Below are 23,011 nucleotides of genomic sequence, written 5' to 3' on the forward strand. Positions count from 1 at the left end.
AAAATTATAAACATACATATAATCCTTAATACACATTGTACACAAAAAAGTTCCAGAAATATCAAACCCCATTATTATTTTGGCAAACTGTAAACATTCACAGACGATGGAAGAATATGCAACTCGAAAGTACCTACTTTTCAATGCCGGCCCGTATTGACCTCAAGCTTTGAACAGCATATTTTTCTCCATTCTTGTTCCTCAGTGATGGATAGAATTTTTCAAGCAGTTGATCAAGAGCCATGTCGGGTAGCAGGTCAATGGCCACTGTCGTCTGGTAGCTCGCCGCTGTCATGCAAATCTCATGAAAAGTCTTGACTGCAAATTTGGTGGATGCTTTGGTGCTTTCAGCATTCTTGTTGCTGAGTTGTATATCTCTGTCAGCTTCCGAAAGTACAGCAAAACGGTCTTTAGAGTCTGTACTAGCAGACGTGTCTTCCAATTCAGCCGTGTTTCTAACTGTTTACTGTAAACACGTCTGAATCGCGATTGCGTTTTATTATTTTGGGGGTAATTGCCTCAAAATATTAGGAATTAGGGGCCAAAAAAGGGGCAAAAAATAAGCATTTTTCTAGTTTCATGACAATAGCTTGTGTGTAAGTGTATGGATCTTTCTGAAATTGTACTACAACGTTCCATATCACAAAGGGAAAGCTAGAATTGAGTTTGGGGGTAATTGCCCAAAACTTTTAGGAATAAGGGGCCAAAAATAAGCATTTTTCTAGTTTCCAGACAATAACTTGTGTTCAAGTGTATCGATCTCTCTGAAATTGTACTGCAAGGTACCATACCACAAAGGGAAGGATGGGATTGATTTTGGGGGTAATTGCTTCAAAATGTTAAGAATTAGGGGCAAAAAAAGGGGCAAAAAACAAGCATTTTTCTAGTTTCAGGACAATAACTTGTGTGTAAGTGTATGGATCTTTATGAAATTGTACTACAAGGTTCCATATCACAAAGGGAAAGCTGGGTTTGAGTTTGGGGGTAATTTCCCTAAACGTTTAGGAATTTGGGGCCAAAAAGGGGCCAAAAAACAAGCATTTTTCTAGTTTCCAGACAATAACTTGTGTTCAAGTGTATGGATCTCTCTGAAATTGTACTGCAGGTACCATACCACAAAGGGAAGGCTGGGATTGAGTTTGGGTGTGATGAATCATAAGGGGGTTCAAAAAATTTTTGGGGGGGTTTTCTTTAAAATTTTCCATTTTAAATTGGTTATTTCTGATTTATATATAAAAGCAAATAATAATGATATGGTTTGAATAGGTAAATTAAAATTTTTTAAGTTCTTAGACCACATTCATTCTGTGTCAGAAACCTGTGCTGTGTCAAATATTTAATCACAATCCAAATTCAGTGCTGTATCAAGCTTGAATGTTGTGTTCATACTTGCCCCAACTGTTCAGGGTTCGGCCTCTGCGATCGTATCAAGCTGCGCCCAGCTGAGCATTTTATTTTCTGTTAAAGACCGATAGAAAATATTACTGAAGAATAAAGAATGTCATGTGGCCCCTTGTTATCCAATAAGAGAAGCTAATTCTTAACTGATATGAAATAAATTATTTTAACTCCTGAATATCTTAATTTAACGTTCTTGTTTTGACCTGCTGCTATGTCACATGTTTGTCTCGCCTTTGTCCTTTTCATTTCCCCCTGATCATACAACGATCAATGAATACAATATAATATATCATGATTTCTTGTAAAAATCGGTCAAACTTATTAAATTTTTAAAACGTTAGCTTTGCCATGTTGGTTTGTTTGTTCCGAATGTTTAAGATTAGTTTTTTTCGAAAAATGTGGACCCGTACCTTAAGTTAGGCAAATACAATAAGTCTAGCTTCCTTCGTTTATCAAAGTTTTTTTTATTTTTGTTCGATACATCTCTTTGAATAAGACTATGTTCCTGATAAAAAGAGGGCGCGATTGTTGGGGGCAGAAATTATTAGCTACAAGTACTACCATCCTTAATAATGATCTGTTCAGCAGACATATTTTAGGAAAGTGCCGTAAGATGATAGTTGCATGACGTAAAATCAAGATTCAAACATGTATGTGTAAAAGATCAATTGTAAAAGGCCGAAAGAGAGAAAAAAAAAACAATAGTCCACAAAAAACTTCAGACCGAATAATGAGCTTTTAGGCGCCTTTTAATTTTTATTGTTGTAGGGTTGGCGTTAACCTCATATATACTTGATTTAAATGTACACAATGTTACAATCTCTGTTATTTATTTTTCTGATTGATAACAATGTGTTCCATCAGAAGCTCGGCTACACGAGGAATCACAGATTTCATGGAAGCTATTTTAGAACATTAAACCTGAGGAATTATTACAAATTGTTATTATACATGTATATCAAAGCGGTGTGGTCAATTTTCCCTGAATATATTTCACAACAAGGCGATTTTGTCACTTCAGCTATGTGTTCCACCTATCAATCTCGTGCAAGGAATAATATCCGTGCAATCCGAAAAAAAAAAATATAATACCCATTGTCGTCTGCTTGGAATAAACAATTCCGGTATGAAGCCTTATTAGAATTATGTTTTTCTTCGGATTCATGTAATTGTTTCTTCGGTTTCATGTTATAGTTTCTTCGGCTTCGGTTTCATGTTATAGTTTCTTCGGATTCATGTTATAGTTTCTTCGGATTCATGTAGTAGTTTCTTCGGTTTCATGTTGTAGTTTCTTCGGTTTCATGTTATAGTTTCTTCGGTTTCATGTTATAGTTTCTTCGGTTTCATGTTATAGTTTCTTCGGATTCATGTTATAGTTTCTTCGGTTTCATGTTTTAGTTTCTTCGGTTTCATGTTGTAGTTTCTTCGGTTTCGTGTTTTAGTTTATTTTTTATTGTGATTGTTGAGTCATTCCATATACTTTGATTACAGAATGAAGAAAGGATTTTTGATTTCTTATAAAAATTAGTATTTGGTCTTGGTAAAAATAGATCGTTATCGAAGACATATCGTAAGGGTCGATTGGAGTCTGGAAACATGATCATCCCTAGATCTTCTTCCGACCGACGGTAAAACACTTTACATAGCGATGCGTCCGTTTGGATGTGCGCGGATGTATAGATTTACAGCCATGTCTGGTCAGACTGGAGACGTAAAATCCAATGCCTCGAGTAGAGAAAATTTCATGCTCTATGCATGTTGAAAACCCTTGTATAATTTTGAGGGGTCCGTAGGTGACCTATATTAAGGCCTAATTTCAGCCCATCCTGATTTTCCAGTGGCTTCCAAATTGACCTCGCGTCATTCCGGTCGACACACTATTGAAGGACCTACCTATTGTATTTAGTGTTAACTTGTTCTCGTCCTAAACATGCATGAAATATTTGCCACTGGACGTCGTAAGACTACGCCATTCAAACAACAATCAACAGACAGATCGTAAATTGTAGTGTTGAACATGATTATAAATCAGGATTGATAAGTTATCAAGTGTTAGTTTACTTACGATTTTTCATTGGAATATAGTGTTGGTATTTTACTCTTTCTGTAAAGTATAACCATTTTAAAAAGAAGAAAACTTTTAAGTAAGATTACTTAATTCTTGCTACTCTTGTCTGCAGTTTCATGATTCTACCAGAATATGTGTGTGATACATTCACCTAAACTATACTACAATAGTCTAGAGATGTCAACTACCGCTAGGGGAAAATGAAGGGAGATAATAAACCTGCTCAGATTCCTGACCGAAATCTAATTTGCGTTAGGTAGCCACAGAATACAATTAATTTCCCTACTTGTTCTTTATAACGTTTTGTCACATTACAAAAATCGCAGCATTTTGTTGTGACTAATATTTTGTGTGTGTACAGTAATGCACAGTATGTGTGTAATGCACAGTTCAAGTCCAAAAATATATCCAACATTCAGAAAAATTTCACTTTTACAGCTCACAAATTTAGCCAATTTACACCCATACCCCTATGGACTAGTAAAGACATGTTACGAAAACTGTTGATATTACCTTTTTGCACCTGGCCTAATCACTCTTTCCATATAAAAATCAGTTAAATACAACATTCAAACATTTATTTCAACTCTCTTCTTTCATTTCCACCACATAAAAACTTAGAAATGAATGAGAAAGGGAAACAAAAAAAAAACACTATAATTAAAGGGAACTGTATTCGTTGTTCAAACAGGGGTCATTAATGAAAACAGGGATCATAAATTGTGGTCTTGGGCCTGATCGCACAAAAGGTCATGGACGAAGCGTCGTTTAGGAAGTCAATGTGTGCAAGGAGAACACATAACGGTTAATAATTTTCATATACCAGGACATTTTAGTGCAAAATGTTGAAGAAAATCATTTTGGTAACATGAACCAGAATAATCGTAGTGTGTCAATAACAAAAAAGTTTTTTTGGCAAATATTTCTTAACACAACCTAAATCTTTATGAACCATTAAACTGTATATCAAGATGTATATATTGAATCAAACAATATAAGTTTTGTTCGTATAAAAGAACCGGACCCGAAACATCAGTATGCTTTTCAAAATCGGAAAAATTCCTTCCCTTTATGGCTAGAGTTTGTATTGTATTTGAGCAATTTCAGTCAACACAAAACAATGTATAACATTTAAGAGTAAGTAAAATATATCAAAATGTATTGCAAAATATGAGTTAAATAAAACTCAAATATGAAGCTTTTCTATGGAAACAATTGAATGAGTATATAAAAAAAAAAAAAAAATACCGGATAACCAATTTAAGCGTTAACAGTTCATTCTGTTTGCATATACAACATTTTTTTTAATAAAGAAAAGTTAACTATTTCATTAAAATAGTAAGATAAACCACTTCTATATATGTATCCTCCTATTTTGTTGGATTCTAAATTACTACTTTACCTTGCAGTATGCGTAATATACCAATTTGTTTACCCAATAGGCCAATTTTCATTCGTATTTCAAAAATTAATTTTAATTAATATTGTTAAATAGTTTATTGATTTATTTGAACTTTGGTGGATAGTTGTCTCATTGGCAATCATACCTCATCTCCTTATTTTTATATGTATGGTAAAAAATAAATGCATTATAAGTTGTCTGTGTATTGGCAAATATTCTTTAAGTTTATACAAAAGTGATATTTTTGATGATACGATCACTATGTTCTTCCCATCTTAATAAGGTCAAAAACCTTACTAAAATCCAAAAACAAGATAATATATTACCTACTATTTCTCCATTGTTACAGAAACAAAATGTGGTGGGGTTTAACCAGTTTTGCTTAAGCACAAACCTTTCCCTTTGAAATCGACAGTGTTTGTGAGATTTTGGTGTTGCGTACGTATTCCATTTATAAACCCTAGGCTCATTATCTAAGAAGGCATTGCGTCATCGGGTTCCGCGAGGACAGGCTATTTATTTTTTTAAGTCCGGCTGATTTAGAGGTCTAGGTTGGTACCAATAAAATGCATAGATATCTGTTTTTACTTTCAGGACTCGGATGTCACCAAAGATGCAAATTCTGATACAGATAAGTAAGTACTATGTTTGAATGTTGTACAAATTATTTAAGGATATTTTTGGATGCCTAAATCGCAGAAATTGTGAAATGTGCCTGTCATGTGTGATGTCATACATTGTCATGAAAGAGGTAATGGGTTATTTAAATGAATTTTTTTAACTCAATGGCCATTTAAAAAAGTCAATATTTTCTTCAATACTAAACAGTATCACATCTTATTTTGTGTACTTTCTGGTTCTAAAATATCGAATCTTATATTTCAACACGTAAACAAATATGTGCTTGAAGGTGACTCAAATTGCAATGGTGATTAGTTTTTACGATTTGTTTTCTTTTTGTTTTAAGTATTTAATCCAATAATGAGTAAGAAGCACCATCCAAGTCAAAACAAATATCTATCGGACGTCGGAAGTATAGAGTTCCTTTGAGGCTTTTAGTAACAAATGATAGTCTATTGAATATTTAAATCTCTTATGCCATATGCACATGCATTTAACTATTGGTCATACCTGTTTTAGGTCCTCTGAAAGAATCGTTATTGTGCACGATATCGGTTAATATCCCACTGAAATCTCTGAAAATGATATAAACTCTGGATTTCTTGAGTGGATTAAAAACAAAGATATATGGACGATTTCTCCTGCACTTGTTTCACTCACAGTGTGTCAAATCTCTAAAAAGTTGTAAAAAACAAATGGAATTGGTATATTAAAGACCATAAAGAGTCCGTAAACAAAACCTACAATTTTTGATATGTCATGAAACTAAAATGTTAATAAGTGCTACATATTGGAACTGCAGACACTTTTGATACAAAATTGAAAAGTTTACAGGTTATTAGATTAAATGAAATTTCGTTCGAATGATATCTTTAACCTAAATAATAAACTGTGTGAACTAGCACGTTAAAAATCCAGCTCAGCGTTTCGGTCTAGTACAAAGCAGGGTTAATTTTCATATTACATTAACATGTTCTCGTCTTAGAAATACAGGTTAATTTGCCGCTGGACGTTAAGCAGCCATCAATCATTATCATCTCTTTCTCAAACGCGTTATACTGAGAGTTTCTGAAAACTGAAAGTTCAGGGAAAATTGCCAACATTTTTAACCTGCTAAAAACTGAAATATTTGAACATGTGTATTAGGTATACAAAGCATCATAATTACATCGGAAGAAAAGTGAGAGAAAAAAAGGTTTATGCTGTATTCAGACCCCTTTACCAAAAAATTTGTTTTGCATGCACACGTATAAAAATTGCGGTATTTATCCAACACAATCATAGGTTTGAACGTTGTTTTCAATTTAGACTTGTTTTATATATATATATATATTTATATATACGTCTGAACCAGTGACAACTCTACAACAGATTAATCCATCGGATCACCAGCAGTGATGGTGATACATGGCTGTGTACATTCTGTATATATTACTCGTCTAAACATCAGCCCAACAATGTTAGATCTGTAAATTTGCCTTTCGCAAATTTTTTGTTCTTCCCTCGCCGGGATTCGAACTCATGCTACTGAGATATCGTGACACCAAATCGCCAGCAATGTATCCGACGCGCTAGACCACACGACCACCTAGGCTTCACAAAAATAAAGCTTTCGGTGGCCGGGTGTTACCTTTCCTCATCAGTTTTAATCTAGCGTCGTAATACAGTACATGATATATAAGGCATGCAGATGGAATTGTTACAGATCAGCTGAAACATCTATTGTAAAGGATCCTACAAATTAATGCAAGATACAGTCACAGAAATAATGATATTTCTAAGTACGTCTGAACCAGTGACAACTCTACAACAGATTAATCCATCGGATCACCAGTAGTGATGGTGATACATGGCTGTGTACATTCTGTATATACAACTCGTCTAAACATCAGCCCAACAATGTTAGATCTGTAAATTTGCCTTTCGCAAATTTTTTGTTCTTCCCTCGCCGGGATTCGAATTCATGCTACTGAGATATCGTGACACCAAATCGCCTGCACTGTATCCGACACGCTAGACCACACGACCACCTAGGCTTCACGAAAATAAGGCTTTCGGTGGCCGGGTGTTACCTTTCCTCGTCAGTTTTAATCTAGCGTCGTAATACAGTACATGATATATAAGGCATGAAGATGGAATTGTTACAGATCAGCTGAAACATCTATTGTAAAGGATCCTACAAATTAATGCAAGATACAGTCACAGAAATGATATTTATAAGTACGTCTGAACCAGTGACAACTATACAACAGATTAATCCATCGGATCATCAGCAGTGATGGTGATACATGGCTGTGTACATTCTGTATATACAACTCGTCTAAACATCAGCCCAACAATGTTAGATCTGTAAATTTGCCTTTCGCAAATTTTTTGTTCTTCCCTCGCCGGGATTCGAACTCATGCTACTGAGATATCGTGACACCAAATCGCCTGCACTGTATTCGACGCGCTAGACCACACGACCACCTAGGCTTCACGAAAATAAGGCTTTTGGTGGCCGGGTGTTTCCTTTCCTCGTCAGTTTTAATCTAGCGTCGTAATACAGTACATGATATATAAGGCATGAAGATGGAATTGTAACAGATCAGCTGAAACATCTATTGTAAAGGATCCTACAAATTAATGCAAGATACAGTCACAGAAATAATGGTATTTATAAGTACGTCTGAACCAGTGACAACTTTACAACAGATTAATATATCGGATCACCAGCAGTGATGGTGATACATGGCTGTGTACATTCTGTATATACAACTCGTCTAAACATCAGCCCAACAATGTTAGATCTGTAAATTTGCCTTTCGCAAATTTTTTGTTCTTCCCTCGCCGGGATTCGAACTCATGCTACTGAGATATCGTGACACCAAATCGCCTGCACTGTATCCGACGCGCTAGACCACACGACCACCTAGGCTTCACAAAAATAAAGCTTTCGGTGGCCGGGTGTTACCTTTCCTCGTCAGTTTTAATCTAGCGTCGTAATACAGTACATGATATATAAGGCATGAAGATGGAATATATTTATATATATACAAGTCTAAATTGAAAGCAACGTTCAAACCTATGATTGCGTTGGATAAAAACCGCCATTTTTATACGTGTGCATGTAAAACAAATTTCTAGGTAGAGGGGTCTAAATACAGCACAAACAACATTTTCCAAAAGACCAAAATAGTGAAAAAGTATATTTTAACAAAACGCATTTGACTAACAGGTCGAACAACGGATGTTCTTAAACCCTGCTGACTGCCATTGGCGATTGCCAAATAAATTGATCACCAGTACAAAATGGATCTTAATAATAATTTAATACCAAACAGAAAATAGTAAACTTGTGGAAAAGATGGTTACCACAAACATGAGGTGCAAAAATTTTAATACACCATCTCCGGATTTCGACATTTAATGTCTCTTCAGTGATGTTAGGGATCGAAACGATATGTGGAAGGCCATATAATTTACCTCAATTTAGGATAGACTCTTGAATTTCAAAGAGTCAAAATAGGATGAACGGATCATATAAACCCGAAGGAAATTATAATACAAGCCCAAACGGAAAAATATAAACAAGTCTAAATTGAAAACAACGTTCAAACCTATGATTGCGTTTGATAAAAACCGCAATTTTTATACGTGTGCATGTAAAACAAATTTCTAGGTAGAGGGGTCTAAATACAGCATTTTCTTAAAGACCATTTTGTTGAAATATACTTTTTCGCTATTTTGGTCTTTTGGAAAATGTTGTTTGTGCTGTATATATATATATACATTTGTTTTGCATGCACACGTATAAAAATTGCTGTTTTTATCCAACGCAATCATAGGTTTGAACGTTGTTTTCAATTTAGACTTGTTTATATTTTTTCGTTTGGGCTTGTATTATATTTGCCTTCGGGTTTAAATGATCCGTTCATCCTATTTTGACTCTTCAAAATTCAAGAGTCAATCCCAAATTGAGGTAAATTATATGGCCTTCCAAATATCGTTTCGATCCCTAACATCACTGAAGAGACATTAAATGTCGAAATCCGGAGATGGTGTACAAATTTTTGCACCTCATGTTTGCGGTATACCATCTTTTCCGCAAGTTTATTGTTTTCTGTTTGGTATCAAATTAATGTTTAAGATCCATTTTTACATCTGGTGATCCGTTTATTTGGCAATCGCCATGGCAGTCAGCAGGTTTTAAGAACATCCGTTGTTCGACCTGCTAGTCAAATGCGTTTTGTTAAAATATACTTTTTCACTTTTTTTGGTCTTTTGGAAAATGTTGTTTGTGCTGTATTTAGACCACTCTACCAAGAAATTTGTTTTGCATGCACACGTATAAAAATTGCGGTTTTTATCCAACGCAATCATAGGTTTGAACGTTGTTTTCAATTTAGACTTGTTTATATTTTTTCGTTTGGGCTTGTATTATATTTGCCTTCGGGTTTATATGATCCGTTCATCCTATTTTGACTCTTCAAAATTCAAGAGTCAATCCCAAATTGAGGTGAATTAAATGGCCTTCCAAATACCGTTTCGATTCCTAACATCACTGAAGAGACATTAATTGTCGAAATCCGGATATGGTGTACAAATTTTTGCACCTCATGTTTGCGGTATACCATCTTTTCCGCAAGTTTATTGTTTTCTGTTTGGTATCAAATTAATGATTAAGATCCATTTTTACATCTGGTGATCCGTTTATTTGGCAATCGCCATGGCAGTCAGCAGGTTTTAAGAACATAATAAGATAAGATAAAAACCGCAATTTTTATACGTGTGCATGCAAAACAAATGTCTTGGTAGAGGGGTCTAAATACAGCACAAACAACATTTTCCAAAAGACCAAATGAGTGAAAAAGTATATTTTAACAAAACGCATTTGACAAGCAGGTCGAACAACTGATGTCCTTAAACCCTGCTGACTGCCATTGGCGATTGCCAAATAAACGGATCACAAGATATAACACAATGTATAATTATAATTATTATAATTATACTTTCCTCCTTCTCATAATTCTCTACGTTTGAAATTTAAAATTGTATTTCTTTCATGCTCATTCGTCTTAAATAACATTTGTAGACTTTCGATGCAGGAGATACTCTTGCCTTGTGAGAATAAAAACAAGACCTTATAAGCATGCATGGTAGAGTAGCAGATGCATGCATGACAGTGATTGATTTAATCGGTCGAAATAACAGGCAGAATATTATTGTTAGCACAATAGTATACCGCCATCGTTGGTACCTATATGAACTAAGTACCTGTGAATTCGAGCACATTCTGACCCTAGCTTTTAAGGGGAATACCGTACGCGTGTTATCCCTTTTGGTCAAGCAAGTGGTCACTCCATATATTGTCAAGCGTGTACACTTTCCTGAACAAACTCGGTGTAGATTTTGATTTCATCGGCTTCGATTGTTTTTGATAGACGATAGATTACAAATATTTAACAACGGGTAGGTTTTTTTTTTAATTTTGTCTTATACAATTACATTTATACAAATAAACAAAATATTCATGGTATTTTAAATTTCAATTTTATCTAAACAATAATTGAAATTGTTATTAGTGAAAACTGTAAAGAAAGATTTCGAAATAAAAAGAAGAATATGGTTTTTGAACTATGGAATGCCTAGTTATGTTCGAAAAAAATGAAGTTAAAAATACCTTGAAACTCTTGTTAACGTGTATATATATAGCAAGCAATTTAAAGTTAGTAAGAGGATATAAACGGACAATCAACAACAATAAGCTGAATTAGAAATACAGAAAATACAATGACGAAAAGTTAAGGGAAGAACAGACAAGCAACACTTCACAAAACACTTTCTTTACGGAAAACTTAAGTTTGAGCAACACGTAACTTAACAAACATGTAAACCCTAAAGTTTGGTTAACTCGTGTGTTACGGAAGGGTAAGCAGTTCCTCCTATACTTATAGCACCGTCATGTTGCCCATGACAAGTATAAAATACGTTTGATGAGTCGAAGTAACAGACGAGGAAGTAAAGACGTATTTGTGGCTACGACAAAGGAAACATACCCGTAGTCATCTTCATGTATGATGCAAATATTTCATAAGTGTCAAAACCAAGTCAGTAATACAGCAAATAATTTAATGGATGACTGCATTTAGTAAATGCATATAATATTTGTTTTTCATTTATTTTCTTGTGCATAAATCAGCAAGTTAGTTTTAGCGTTTGAATAGTTTTACATTTGTCATTCTGTGGCCTTTGATAGATTGCTATGCGGTATTGAATTTTGCTCATTGTTGAAGGCTCTAAAGTTGCTAACTTCTACGTCGTTTGATTTCTGTTCTACCACTCGCTCCCGTAAAGTATCAAATCAATCGTTTGAAATTAGATGCAGATGAACTTAATAGTACTTATTTTATGTTAAGACTAAAGCTCTGTTATGAAGTACTTATTTTATGTTCAGACTAAAGCTCTTTTATGAAGTACTTATTTTATGTTGAGGTCAAAGTTCATTTATGGGACACTCTAAGATTTAGCAATTTATATGTAGATGCATGCATGTATTAGTTGGTTGATAATAATACGGGCTTCATTTCCCCCTTACTTTTCATAGCTGACACACGTTGACATCACAATGTACTTATCAATTTTCACTTCTGAACAAATATTGCAAGTTCATATTTTTTTCTGAACAAGAAAAACATTGTAAACGTTGATTCAGTTGTAGATGGTACTTTTATCATTCCTTGTCTTATGGTTATATGTATTTCTATTTCAGGTTTGAAACATTAAAGCTTGCTCATGTTGCTGAATCATGCAAAAAAGGGACAACATTTATGTGTGATGAATGTGGAAAAAGCTTTAATACTAAATGTGGCATGAATAAGCACATCCGTTCAAAACATAGAGGAGAGCAAGGTATGCCACACCAATGTACTAATTGTGGCTACAAATGTATCGAAAAACACCAAATGGAAAGACATTGCAGAAAATATCATGGTAGTGAGAAATTACAGTGTACATATTGTAACAAACTATTTACTACACAATCAGGACTAAAGAGACACGAAATTAGCCACCATCTGTTATCTCCCTTACTTCAATGCAGCGAATGTTCCCTGAACTTCACTCGAAAGGATTTACTAGAAGATCATGTACAGGCAATTCATGCAAACAATTACAGGTATACGTGTTCCTGTTGTGGTGCCAAATACAAGTGGAGAGGCAGTTTGACAAAACATTTCAGAACAAAACATAAAAAAAAGATTTGGAATAATATAATTAATATTGTAACTTGAAAATGTTATCAAAGATTCTAAACCATTTCAGAAAAAATGAACAAGTTAATCATGAGAATCATGTAAATACAAACTATTTATGACAATCACGGTAATACAAAATATTGATGACAACCATGTTAATACAAACTATTGATGACAATCAGGTTAATACAAACTATTGATGACAATCATGTGTATACAAACTATTCATGACAATCATGTGTATACAACTATTTATGACAATCATGTTAATACAAACTATTCATGACAACCATGTTAATACAAACTATTGATGACAATCATGTTAATACAAACTATTGATGACAATCATGTTAATACAATCTATTGATGACAATCATGTTAATACAAACTATTCATGACAATCATGTTAATACAATCTATTGATGACAATCATGTTAATAAAAACTATTGATGACAATCATGTTAATACAAACTATTGATGACAATCATGTTAATACAAACTATTCATGACAACCATGTTAATACAAACTATTCATGACAATCATGTTAATACAAACTATTCATGACAATCATGTTAATACAATCTATTGATGACAATCATGTAAATACAAACTACTCATGGCAATCGCGTTTGTACAAACTATTCATGGCAATAATGTAAATACAAACTATTCAGTGTACAATAGTCTTTGGAGTATTTCTATCACGGCCTGTTATTTATATCTTTCAACTTTGTCGTCGAACCAAGATATGATTAGTATTTCTGTCTAACCACACCGTAAAACCGAATCGTGTTATTGCAATCAAAAACCGTCGGACATGGTCACAAACCGTTGTTGAAAAGGACAACTTGACAGAAAAACGGTAGGTAATTTTGATATTTTTTTTGCTCTCGCAATTCTTTAATAAAAAAGATCATACATTGTATTATACCTAGGTAGGACATCATATAAATTGTCAGTTTGTTGCTTAAGTTACGTATAATGTCACCACTAACCTAATTGCACACGAAATTTCGTTTAAAAATAAAAAAGTTGGCGTCTTTTAGCTGAATTTCTCACATAACACAATTGTTTAATTTCATTAAAATCGGAATTCTGTAGATGAATCATTTGTCTTTTTGAATGTGAATATGTAGAATTGATTGATATACGACATCAAAGCTGTAAAATGGGTCTTGGTATTGCAACATTATAGGTTAGATAATACTTTGTCATGTTTTATGAATATTTAAAGCCGGAGGCGTAGCCGAGGGTTTTAAATGTTCATAAAACATGACCAAGTATTGTCTGACCAATTAAGAACATGTTCACACCTTGGAGTGACATAACAAAATTAGCCTCTCATTGTAATAATCAAACTTTGATATTAGCTCACTTTAAGTGTTAACATGTTTCGTAAAAGGGATGTAAATTATTTAATGGTCATTTCAATAGATGGAATGAAATAGCAATGGGAAAGTTTCGTGATAACAAAAAAGGATAAATTATTCAAAAATGGAGATTTCCTCTGCTTCAGGTACAATTTAATCTTTCATATCTAAAATTCCTTCATTTTAAAAAAACACAAAATGTTATATAAATCAGCTTTTCTAAAATTGTTTAATTTTTGATAAGGACAAAACTTCATAAATAAATTTTAATTTACAATCGTTTCAACAGCACATGTTTGGTTTTTTTTTATTGATGAATGTATTGTTTTTCCAAAACTTTCTTTAATTTTTTTATCAACAGTCATTGTTTCTTAAAACATTGAGTTTGAGGTTTGGTATAAAAATGTGATTAATTATTACATGTATTTTACCAACACCTTTGTCCCCTTTTCAATTTTTTTTCGGGTGGTCTAACTATATACCATTAAATAACATTTACAATGTTGAAATCTCAACTTGAAATACTTTTTTAGTTCTATTCTCCTGATTTAATTTTTAATACCGGGTAATTAAACAGTATTCCTGATTTTTTCTTTTTTCCTATCCCTTGGACATTACCTTGGGGGGTTGTACACTTCGAATTTTTAAGAGTTCTCTTTCATAATTAATCTACAATGAAAAGTCATCTATGTGTAGCATTTTATAGTGCATGGAAAGCCATGTACTATGAAAAATAGAAGGGAAAATACTGATTTTCTATTTGACAAGAATGGGTGAGTATGTTTTAATTTAGAGATAGATGAGATATCACTGACCTTCATTTTGTACCACGATGATATATACATAAAAAATCTTCTATGATACATTCATAAACCGTCGATTCAAAATCTTCGAAAGGTTTTTTTACAGTAGATTCCTCAAGAATTTTCATTTTCTTCATCTGTCGAGAAGTGATCGGAATTCAATGTCATGACTGGATTAATCGGGGTAGCAAATCGATTGGTAAATGAAATAGTACGTCAACATAAAACGTATAAACTGGCACAGTGTATAAACGGAAGTGTATATTCATTTGAGATATTCGTACGGTAATTTGTGCAAAATAGAATAAAAATGAGTATGTGCAGTCGTTTTGCACAACTTGTTTACCTTAAAATGACCGTGCGTACTTGTTTCTATTCAATTTTCCGTATATACACTGTGACTGGGTTGACTTAGGAGATGTAAGATCATGTAATATTCGATGAAAATAGTAATGAAAAGATATTTCAAAATTATACCACATTATACGGCATATACTGGTTTGAGACAGTAAACGCTTTCTCGGCATGTAAGAGTTTTTGACCCACACCAGGTAACATATGGTACACGCGGATAGTGCATGGCGAATACTGATACTTCTGCATGTGTATGGATTTCAATGAAAACTTCAAACATTCTTACTTTAGAGATATGTTCCTCCTACTTCAAATGATTTTTTTTTTCATTTTTGGGCTTTCACTTATCCAAAAATGGTCTTTAGTGTTTCACTAATTGGGGTATACAACGCAACTCTTTTTAAACTTGTTGATGGATTTCAATGAAAACATCAGACATTCTAATACATATATTAGAGATTTGTACATTAACATGTATTACGGATTACAAATGTGTCGAGTTTTGTGATTGGATAACAACACAGAGATGTCAGTGTATATTCAGGACACTGCCGGGGTATATACGACGTTTTTTTTACCCCAATTGGAACTCAACAACGTCATCATAACGAACGTTACTATGTGACGTAGTCTTAAGCTATACAGAACACTTAAAGAACGTCAGAGGCTCACAGAAGGAAAGTAATGACGTGTATCCGTCAATAATACGTTTTTAATTAAAAATCACGCGATTTAAACATCAAATACTTAATTAATGTCTTAAAGTGTTATTACAAATTATTGCATACACGATATAATTATTTTCACAGCAAATTACAAATATCCTTCACGTACGCGGAAAATATACATACTGCATGGTGAATGTTTAACAAATATCTGGTACTAAAAAACCATAAGGCAGGGGTAATCCGTAATATATGTGTGATTCAGGTTTCAGACAGGGTATATAATGTGACATTCCTGGCTTAGAGTTTATATTCCCTTCGCCTTCGACTCCGGGAATATAAACTCTAAGCCGGGAATGTCACATTATATACCCTGTCTGAGACCTGAATACTAGTAACATATAATATTTCCATTTGTGGGTGTTTCCTTTTTGAATAAGAGTTCCTTGAAGTATCGGTCGCTTATCTGCAACTCCTTGTAACCGTGGATGAATTTCAATGAAACTTTTACAGAATCGTTATAAATGTAACAGATTGTCATTGCACCACCTATTTAAGACTGTGGTCTGAATAACCCTTTGGGACTCCCCATAGCAAAACATGGACTTTACCAAGACAACAAATAGGGAGAGCGAGGGTATCAATTAAAGAGTTTGGCCTGCTGCTGTTTTTCTAGTCTTTGACTTTTTTCCTAGAATATATTTAAAAATTTGAAAGACAAGACGCAGGGGGTTTGACAACCAAATAAATAAACATCCACCAAGGGAGATTATGAATAAAGCAATATTCGTTGTTGACATCTTTTTCTTTTTTCTTTCTATTGTTCATCTAACATCTTAACATTTTTTTATTATCTTATTCGTTTTTGTCGTACCATCATTCACATTATTTAAGATGTTCAGTTCTTGCACAATAATGATATGTTTCTTTTGCAGTGTAAATATGTCAGAGCCATTGGACTTAAGCATTACTGAAACAGGCACTGAAGTTGGAGTACATGCAAACAAAAGGACACAAGAAAATTTCTTTGAATGTCAGTTATGCAGTCGAACCTATAAATGTCGGGACGTATTGAGGAATCATATGAAGATGCACACAGCAAATTTTTCATGTCAACTTTGCTGGCTAGCATTTGATTCAAAAGAAGATTTAGATGATCATAAAATGTCAAAACATCAACGTACCCAGCTATGTTCATTTTGTGGAAAGAAATTTAAAAAGCCGTCTGCATTATCTGCACATGTAGCTATACACACGGCGAAACCTCACCTATGTCCTTTTGATCAATGTAAAATGAGATTTTTAACTACTGCATTGCTCAGTGACCATATCAACACACACACTGGAACGAAACCCTATCAATGCAGTACCTGTAAGAGATCTTATTCCTCAAAGTGTAGTTTTTCTCACCACAAAAAATGCTGTCTTGTCTCTCCGACATGCAATGAATGTGGGAAGAGTTTCTTGTCAGATGCGGCCATGGCAGATCATGTGGAGAGTCAGCACAGATTAGAATGGTTTGTGTGCTCGTGTGGGAAAAAATATAGGTGGAGGACAAACCTCGCAAGGCATCGAAGACATTGCAGAAACACAAACCAGTGATCTTTGTAACATTTTAAACGGGATAGAGTGGGGATGTTTTTAAAAAATTTTATGCACAAGAAGTGCTGCTACAAGTATAAAATGTTCAAACGGTATACAATGTTGATTTTTTAAATGATTGTATTCACAAGACTTTTACAAGTGTTCATTATTTTTCACAGATACTTTATTTTTATATATATATTTTTCTAATCGATAACTCAGAACGTGAAATTGTTTGAAACAATTATGTTTTGCTTGTTTTTTTTATTTTATTATTATTATTTATATTACATATAAAATTTGAGGAGCAGGATTGAAAGTGAACTTATTTAAGTTGTTAAAGAAAAGGTCACCAATATGACAGCTTCCTGTTAATCATTCTGTTTATTTCTAGATTTGTCTCATATTATGTGATACTTTCCCTTGGAGTTCAGTATTTTTGTCTCGCCTTGACGGAACCAAAAAGCGAGACATAGGTATGCTGTTTCCGGTGTCGGCGGCGGCGGCGTCAACAATGTATTAGTTTGTGATTAGGTCTAGTTCATGGTGAACCACTTGTGGTAGGTCAATGATATTTGGTATGCAGTTGTATTAGCATTGGCACATCTCATTACCATGGAGATTATTTGGCCCCGCCCCCTCAGTCAAGGTCTATTGACTTTGAAACTTTTCATAGTTTACATGTATTAGTTTGTGATTAGGTCAATTTATGGGGAATCACTAGTGGTAGGTCAATGATATTTGGTATGCAGTTGTATAAGCATTGGCATATCTCATTTCCATGGAGATTATTTGGCTCCGCCCCCTTAGTCATGGTCTATAAACTTTGAAAATTTTGCTAAGTTAACATGTATTAGTTTGTGATTAGGTCAGTTCAAGGGGAACCATTAGTGGTAGGCCAATGTTAATTGGTGTTCCGTTGTAAAAGCATTAGCACATCTCATTTCCATGGAGAATATTTGGCCCCTCCCCTCAGTCATGGTCTATTTACTTTGAAACTTTTGCTTAGTTTACATGTATTAGTTTGTGATTAGATCAGTTTAAGATGAACTGCTAATGTTAAGTCAATGATATTTGGTATGCAAATTTATTGGCATTTGCAAGTATTGTTTCCATGGAGATAATATAGCCCCACCCCTGATCATGGTTCATTGACTTTGAAACTTTTACATAGTTTACAAGTTAATGTTTGTGTTTAGGTTTGTTTAAAGGGAACGACTTATAATAAGTCAATGATATGTGGTATGCAGTTGTATTAGCATTGGCATATCTCATTCCATGGAGATTGTTTAGCCATGTACCTTCAGTCATGGTTCATCGACTTTGAATATTTGCATAACTTACATGTTAAAGTATTGCTATTTTAATTTCAACATTTGCATTATCAAAATAACAAAAAGGCGAGACATATCTCTATGATAACAGTTTATGTTATTATTGTCTGTTGTTTCATTTTTAACCGGATTTTCGAAGGAAATATCGGTTATTGATTTGGGGATGTACGGCGGGCGGGCGGGCGGCTGCCAAACAGTGTCTCCTCAATAACATGAAAACGCTTGGACAATTTTTTTTCAAATTTAGATATGTTGTTACCTGTGACTAAATGAAAGTCAAATTCAATTTTCACGAGTTTAGCTATTCTCCTTGTTGAGTTATTGCCCTTTTTAATATCCAAAAGAGGTATTTTTATTGTGATTGAGTTATTTCTCTTTGAACAGAAATGGTTAATTATATATATACAAAGTTTGATTACACTAACATGACTAATTTTCACCTGTTGATAGATAAGAGCATCTGGTAAATGTCTCGCAAAATTATAATTGGATTGACAGATTTATTTGAAAATTTTCTTGTTTTTAAAGTGTTGATGATAATAAGCTATATAGGACTGTATAAATAAAGTTAGAAATTTACTGTTCATTATTAGACATTTTGAAGATATTTACAGATAAGCTTTATAGATTTTTAAAAGACATTGTGTTAATGAAAAATAAAATTTTGATTTTTTTTTCTTTTCTTTGGGAAATTGTTTGAAGAATTTTGTGGTAGGTTTGTTTGTTATTATGTAAAAACTAATGTTCTGAATGCTATATATATTTTTTTCTTTTCTTTGGTAAATTGTTTTGAGAATTTTGTGGTAGGTTTGTTTGTTATTCTGTAAAAACTAATTTTTTGAATGCTGTATATATTTTTTTGTTGAAGTAAACTCCTTTAATAACTAAGCTTATATTGTCTATTAATAAACATATATTAAGATTTCTGATTTTGGGCCCAGTTTTCAAATTGGTCAAAATGGGGTCCACAATTAAACTGTGTTTGATTTCAACATAAATTGAAAATATATAGGGTTCTTTGAAATGCTAAATCTAAACCTGTATTTATTTTCATTATTAATTAGATAATATCACATTAAGGTTCAAAGTGTCCTAAATTAAACTTTTGTTTAATTTCATCAAAAATTGGGGTTCTTTGATATGCTGATTCTAACAATATTTTAGTGATTGCATCATTATCTAATTTTAGAGTGTTTAGTCATCACTGGTTGTTTAATATGATTATTGATTATATGAATTTGAGTTATTATATGAATTTTGAGTTATTTCCCTTTAAACAGAAATGAGTATTTCATAAAAAATGTTATTCTTGGGGTTCTTTGATATGCTAATTCTTACAATATACTTAGATTTTGAATATTGAACCATAATAGGTAAATGTCTAATTTCAAATTTTTCAGTTCTTTGACTACATTCATTTTGGGTCACAAACCTATGCTGTGTCAAATATTCAATCACAATCCAAATTCAGAGCTGTTATAAGCTGAAATGTTGTGTCCATACTTGCTCAACTGTGCAGTGTTTGACCTCTGCAGGAAAATCCGGTTTGCTGTCACTCTGACAGCCTCTTGTTTTGCGTTTATCTGCATGGTCCTCCTAATTTGTTGGTCGTTTGTCACCTATTGAAGACAATGAAGGACCTCTGAATGTTTGTTTTTAAAGGCAGTGCTTTAACGCCTTTCTGGTTGCCGGGTTAATCTTTCCTTCCGCGGTGTCCGACATATCTACGTGGGGGTCATTTGGCCATCATAAGATCCGGAAATGTTGAATTCTCTCCTCTTCTTTTTGTGATATAAAATGTTTTTTGTTTCACTTCATTTACATTGGGAAATAAAGAAACGATCAGTGTGTTTTGTTAGTTTTCAAAACTTTTGATATATTTGTTTTTGCATTATAAGCAGACAACCGATTGACAAACTAGAATTATTTGAATTCCGTGTGGAAAGAGGTCGGGTTAATTTCGAGTGTGATCTGCAATCTAGATGTTTTTAAATCATTTCAGTCGTTGATATAACAATTAAAGGTCGACTGAACATGAATTATATTGCATATTATACAATTTAAAGCGCATTTATGTTTATGCAAGTGAAGCCGTATGACGTTATTGTTATTTCGGTATCAGTTATAAAAAGCTAGTATCAAATTATCGTTCCTGGATACAAACTCCCCGGCCGTTCCAGCTCCGATCCGCGTACTACTCTACAGGGAAAACGGTACTATTACATTTTCCCAGCATTAGGTTGGCCTTTTGTGTACCCAAGGCAGGTGAAGGAAATCAAATTAGGAGCGCTGTGATTGAATGTAAGGGTACAATATATTTTTTTATTTATCTATGAATAACTGCAGTGTGTATATTTACAATATAAATTTTAAAACCTATTGAAATATTTTCTAGAGAATTATTCGAAAAGGCTTCCAAAATTTCATAAATTTGGTGTAAAATGACGGTGGGCATGGATAACATAAACAAGCTCCTTTGGAAATTGGTCATGATACTATTTGGCTTCAATTTTTAAAATAGAATAATAAAGTACTAACACCACACATAACTGTTTTATCCAGGTTTTTATTATAAAAAGTGGTAAATATAGAAAATGTTAGTATTGTCGCCTATGGCAGAATAAATAGTACCGTTTTCCCTATACTCAAGATAGCAAGGGAAGTCAAAATCAATCAGACTTCAGTTATATTTTACTATTTTGAAGCATTTGATAAGTACATTTGATTTTTATCACAAAGAATAGAAATTTTTAACTGAGAACAATACTGTGTTGAGAAAAGTGCTGAGTCATCATAATAAGTCAAATTGATGGGTACTGATATAAAACTTTATTCTAGGATTTCAATATTAACTATATTGTATAAAATGCACCAAACTATAGTTCTTTTGTAGTTGTTTTCACCTTTCGCAATGATTAATTCAATTGAAAACACCAGAATTCAAGTCGCGACAAATATTTTTAACTGAAATATTTGGCTCTTTTGCTGTGTAATTCCCTAAATGTATCACTTGGGTATTTCTCTAGACATAATCTATTAAAATGGCAAATTGTCGGGTTAAGTTTGTATACTGTTTATGGGGTTAGGCAATATTTGGTCATACTAGAAGCATTTTCAGTGTTGAAATTGTCCATTTAAGAAAAAAAGAGGCCCACTTGAGGCTAAATTTAGATAGAATTTATGCTATCCTGTGTAATGAATTGTTCACATTCTTGGCAATTCATGCAGCAAATATTTCAATAGTGCTTCATTTTGTAGTTTCTATCTTTTATTATATCAGGCATATATTATTTTTCATTTTCTTCTGTTTGAAAGGACTTTTGTTGGAAATCAATACTCCCAAGGGACATAATTCTGCTTTTTCATAGATTAATAAAGGCAACAAAGGCAACTTTACAGATGAGTATTTTGCATATTTAATGTTTTAAGTGTCTAATATTTTCGTTTTTATCATCTCAAGACAGAATAATGGATTTTATAACAAGCTCTGAAATTTTGAACCACAATATGGCATATACTAAAGCATGGAATGGAGATTAGTATGAAAAATCTTGAATTTGTACTTATGTTGTTAATTTTGGATAAAATGAATACAAATTGAATTGAACTGTCATTTTTATCTGTTTAAATGGAACTGTTTATAATATTTTTTTTTTAAAGATAAGATATGATTGAATACAGGTTGTTTATTAAGCCTTTATGAAAGAAGTAGAGAAAGAGGTAAACCAGCATGTAGGGGTGGGGACATAAAATGATCCATGTTTCTTTAAGTAATGGGGACATACATGTATTTATTATAGCCAAGGTTTTCACAATAACCAAGTATTGTATTAATGGTGTCATAAGAATTCTTTATATCTTAATGTCACAGTATACTCAAGATAGCAAGGGAAATCAAAATCAATCAGACTTCAGTCATATTTTACTATTTTGAAGCATTTGATAAGTACATTTGATTTTTATCACAAAGAATAGAAATTTTTAACTGAGAACAATACTGTGTTGAGAAAAGTGCTGAGTCATCATAATAAGTCAAATTGATGGGTACTGATATAAAACTTTATTCTAGGATTTCAATATTAACTATATTGTATAAAATGCACCAAACTATAGTTCTTTTGTAGTTGTTTTCACCTTTCGCAATGATTAATTCAATTGAAAACACCAGAATT

At 33.2% G+C, this 23,011-nt stretch overlaps 2 protein-coding genes across 5 annotated transcripts in view; one reads left to right on the forward strand and one right to left on the reverse strand.

The window, feature by feature from the left end:
* Positions 1-23,011, reverse strand: part of LOC127710861 (lithostathine-1-alpha-like) — a 420,068-nt gene that overhangs the window by 205,856 nt on the left and 191,201 nt on the right. The gene's annotated exons all lie outside the window — the stretch shown is intronic.
* Positions 1-23,011, forward strand: part of LOC127710856 (zinc finger protein 184-like) — an 82,984-nt gene that overhangs the window by 32,169 nt on the left and 27,804 nt on the right. For 3 of the 4 annotated variants that reach the window (XM_052216811.1, XM_052216812.1, XM_052216810.1), the window contains one exon: positions 5,466-5,506. In XM_052216811.1, the coding sequence (XP_052072771.1) occupies positions 5,466-5,506 (41 nt within the window). Of the gene's footprint in view, positions 1-5,465; positions 5,507-12,243; positions 13,400-23,011 lie in introns of those variants that run through there. The other variant, XM_052216814.1, reaches the window with a different exon arrangement.

This window comes from Mytilus californianus, unplaced genomic scaffold (assembly GCF_021869535.1).
Source record: "Mytilus californianus isolate M0D057914Y unplaced genomic scaffold, xbMytCali1.0.p SCAF_8, whole genome shotgun sequence".
Lineage (NCBI taxonomy): Eukaryota > Metazoa > Mollusca > Bivalvia > Mytilida > Mytilidae > Mytilus > Mytilus californianus.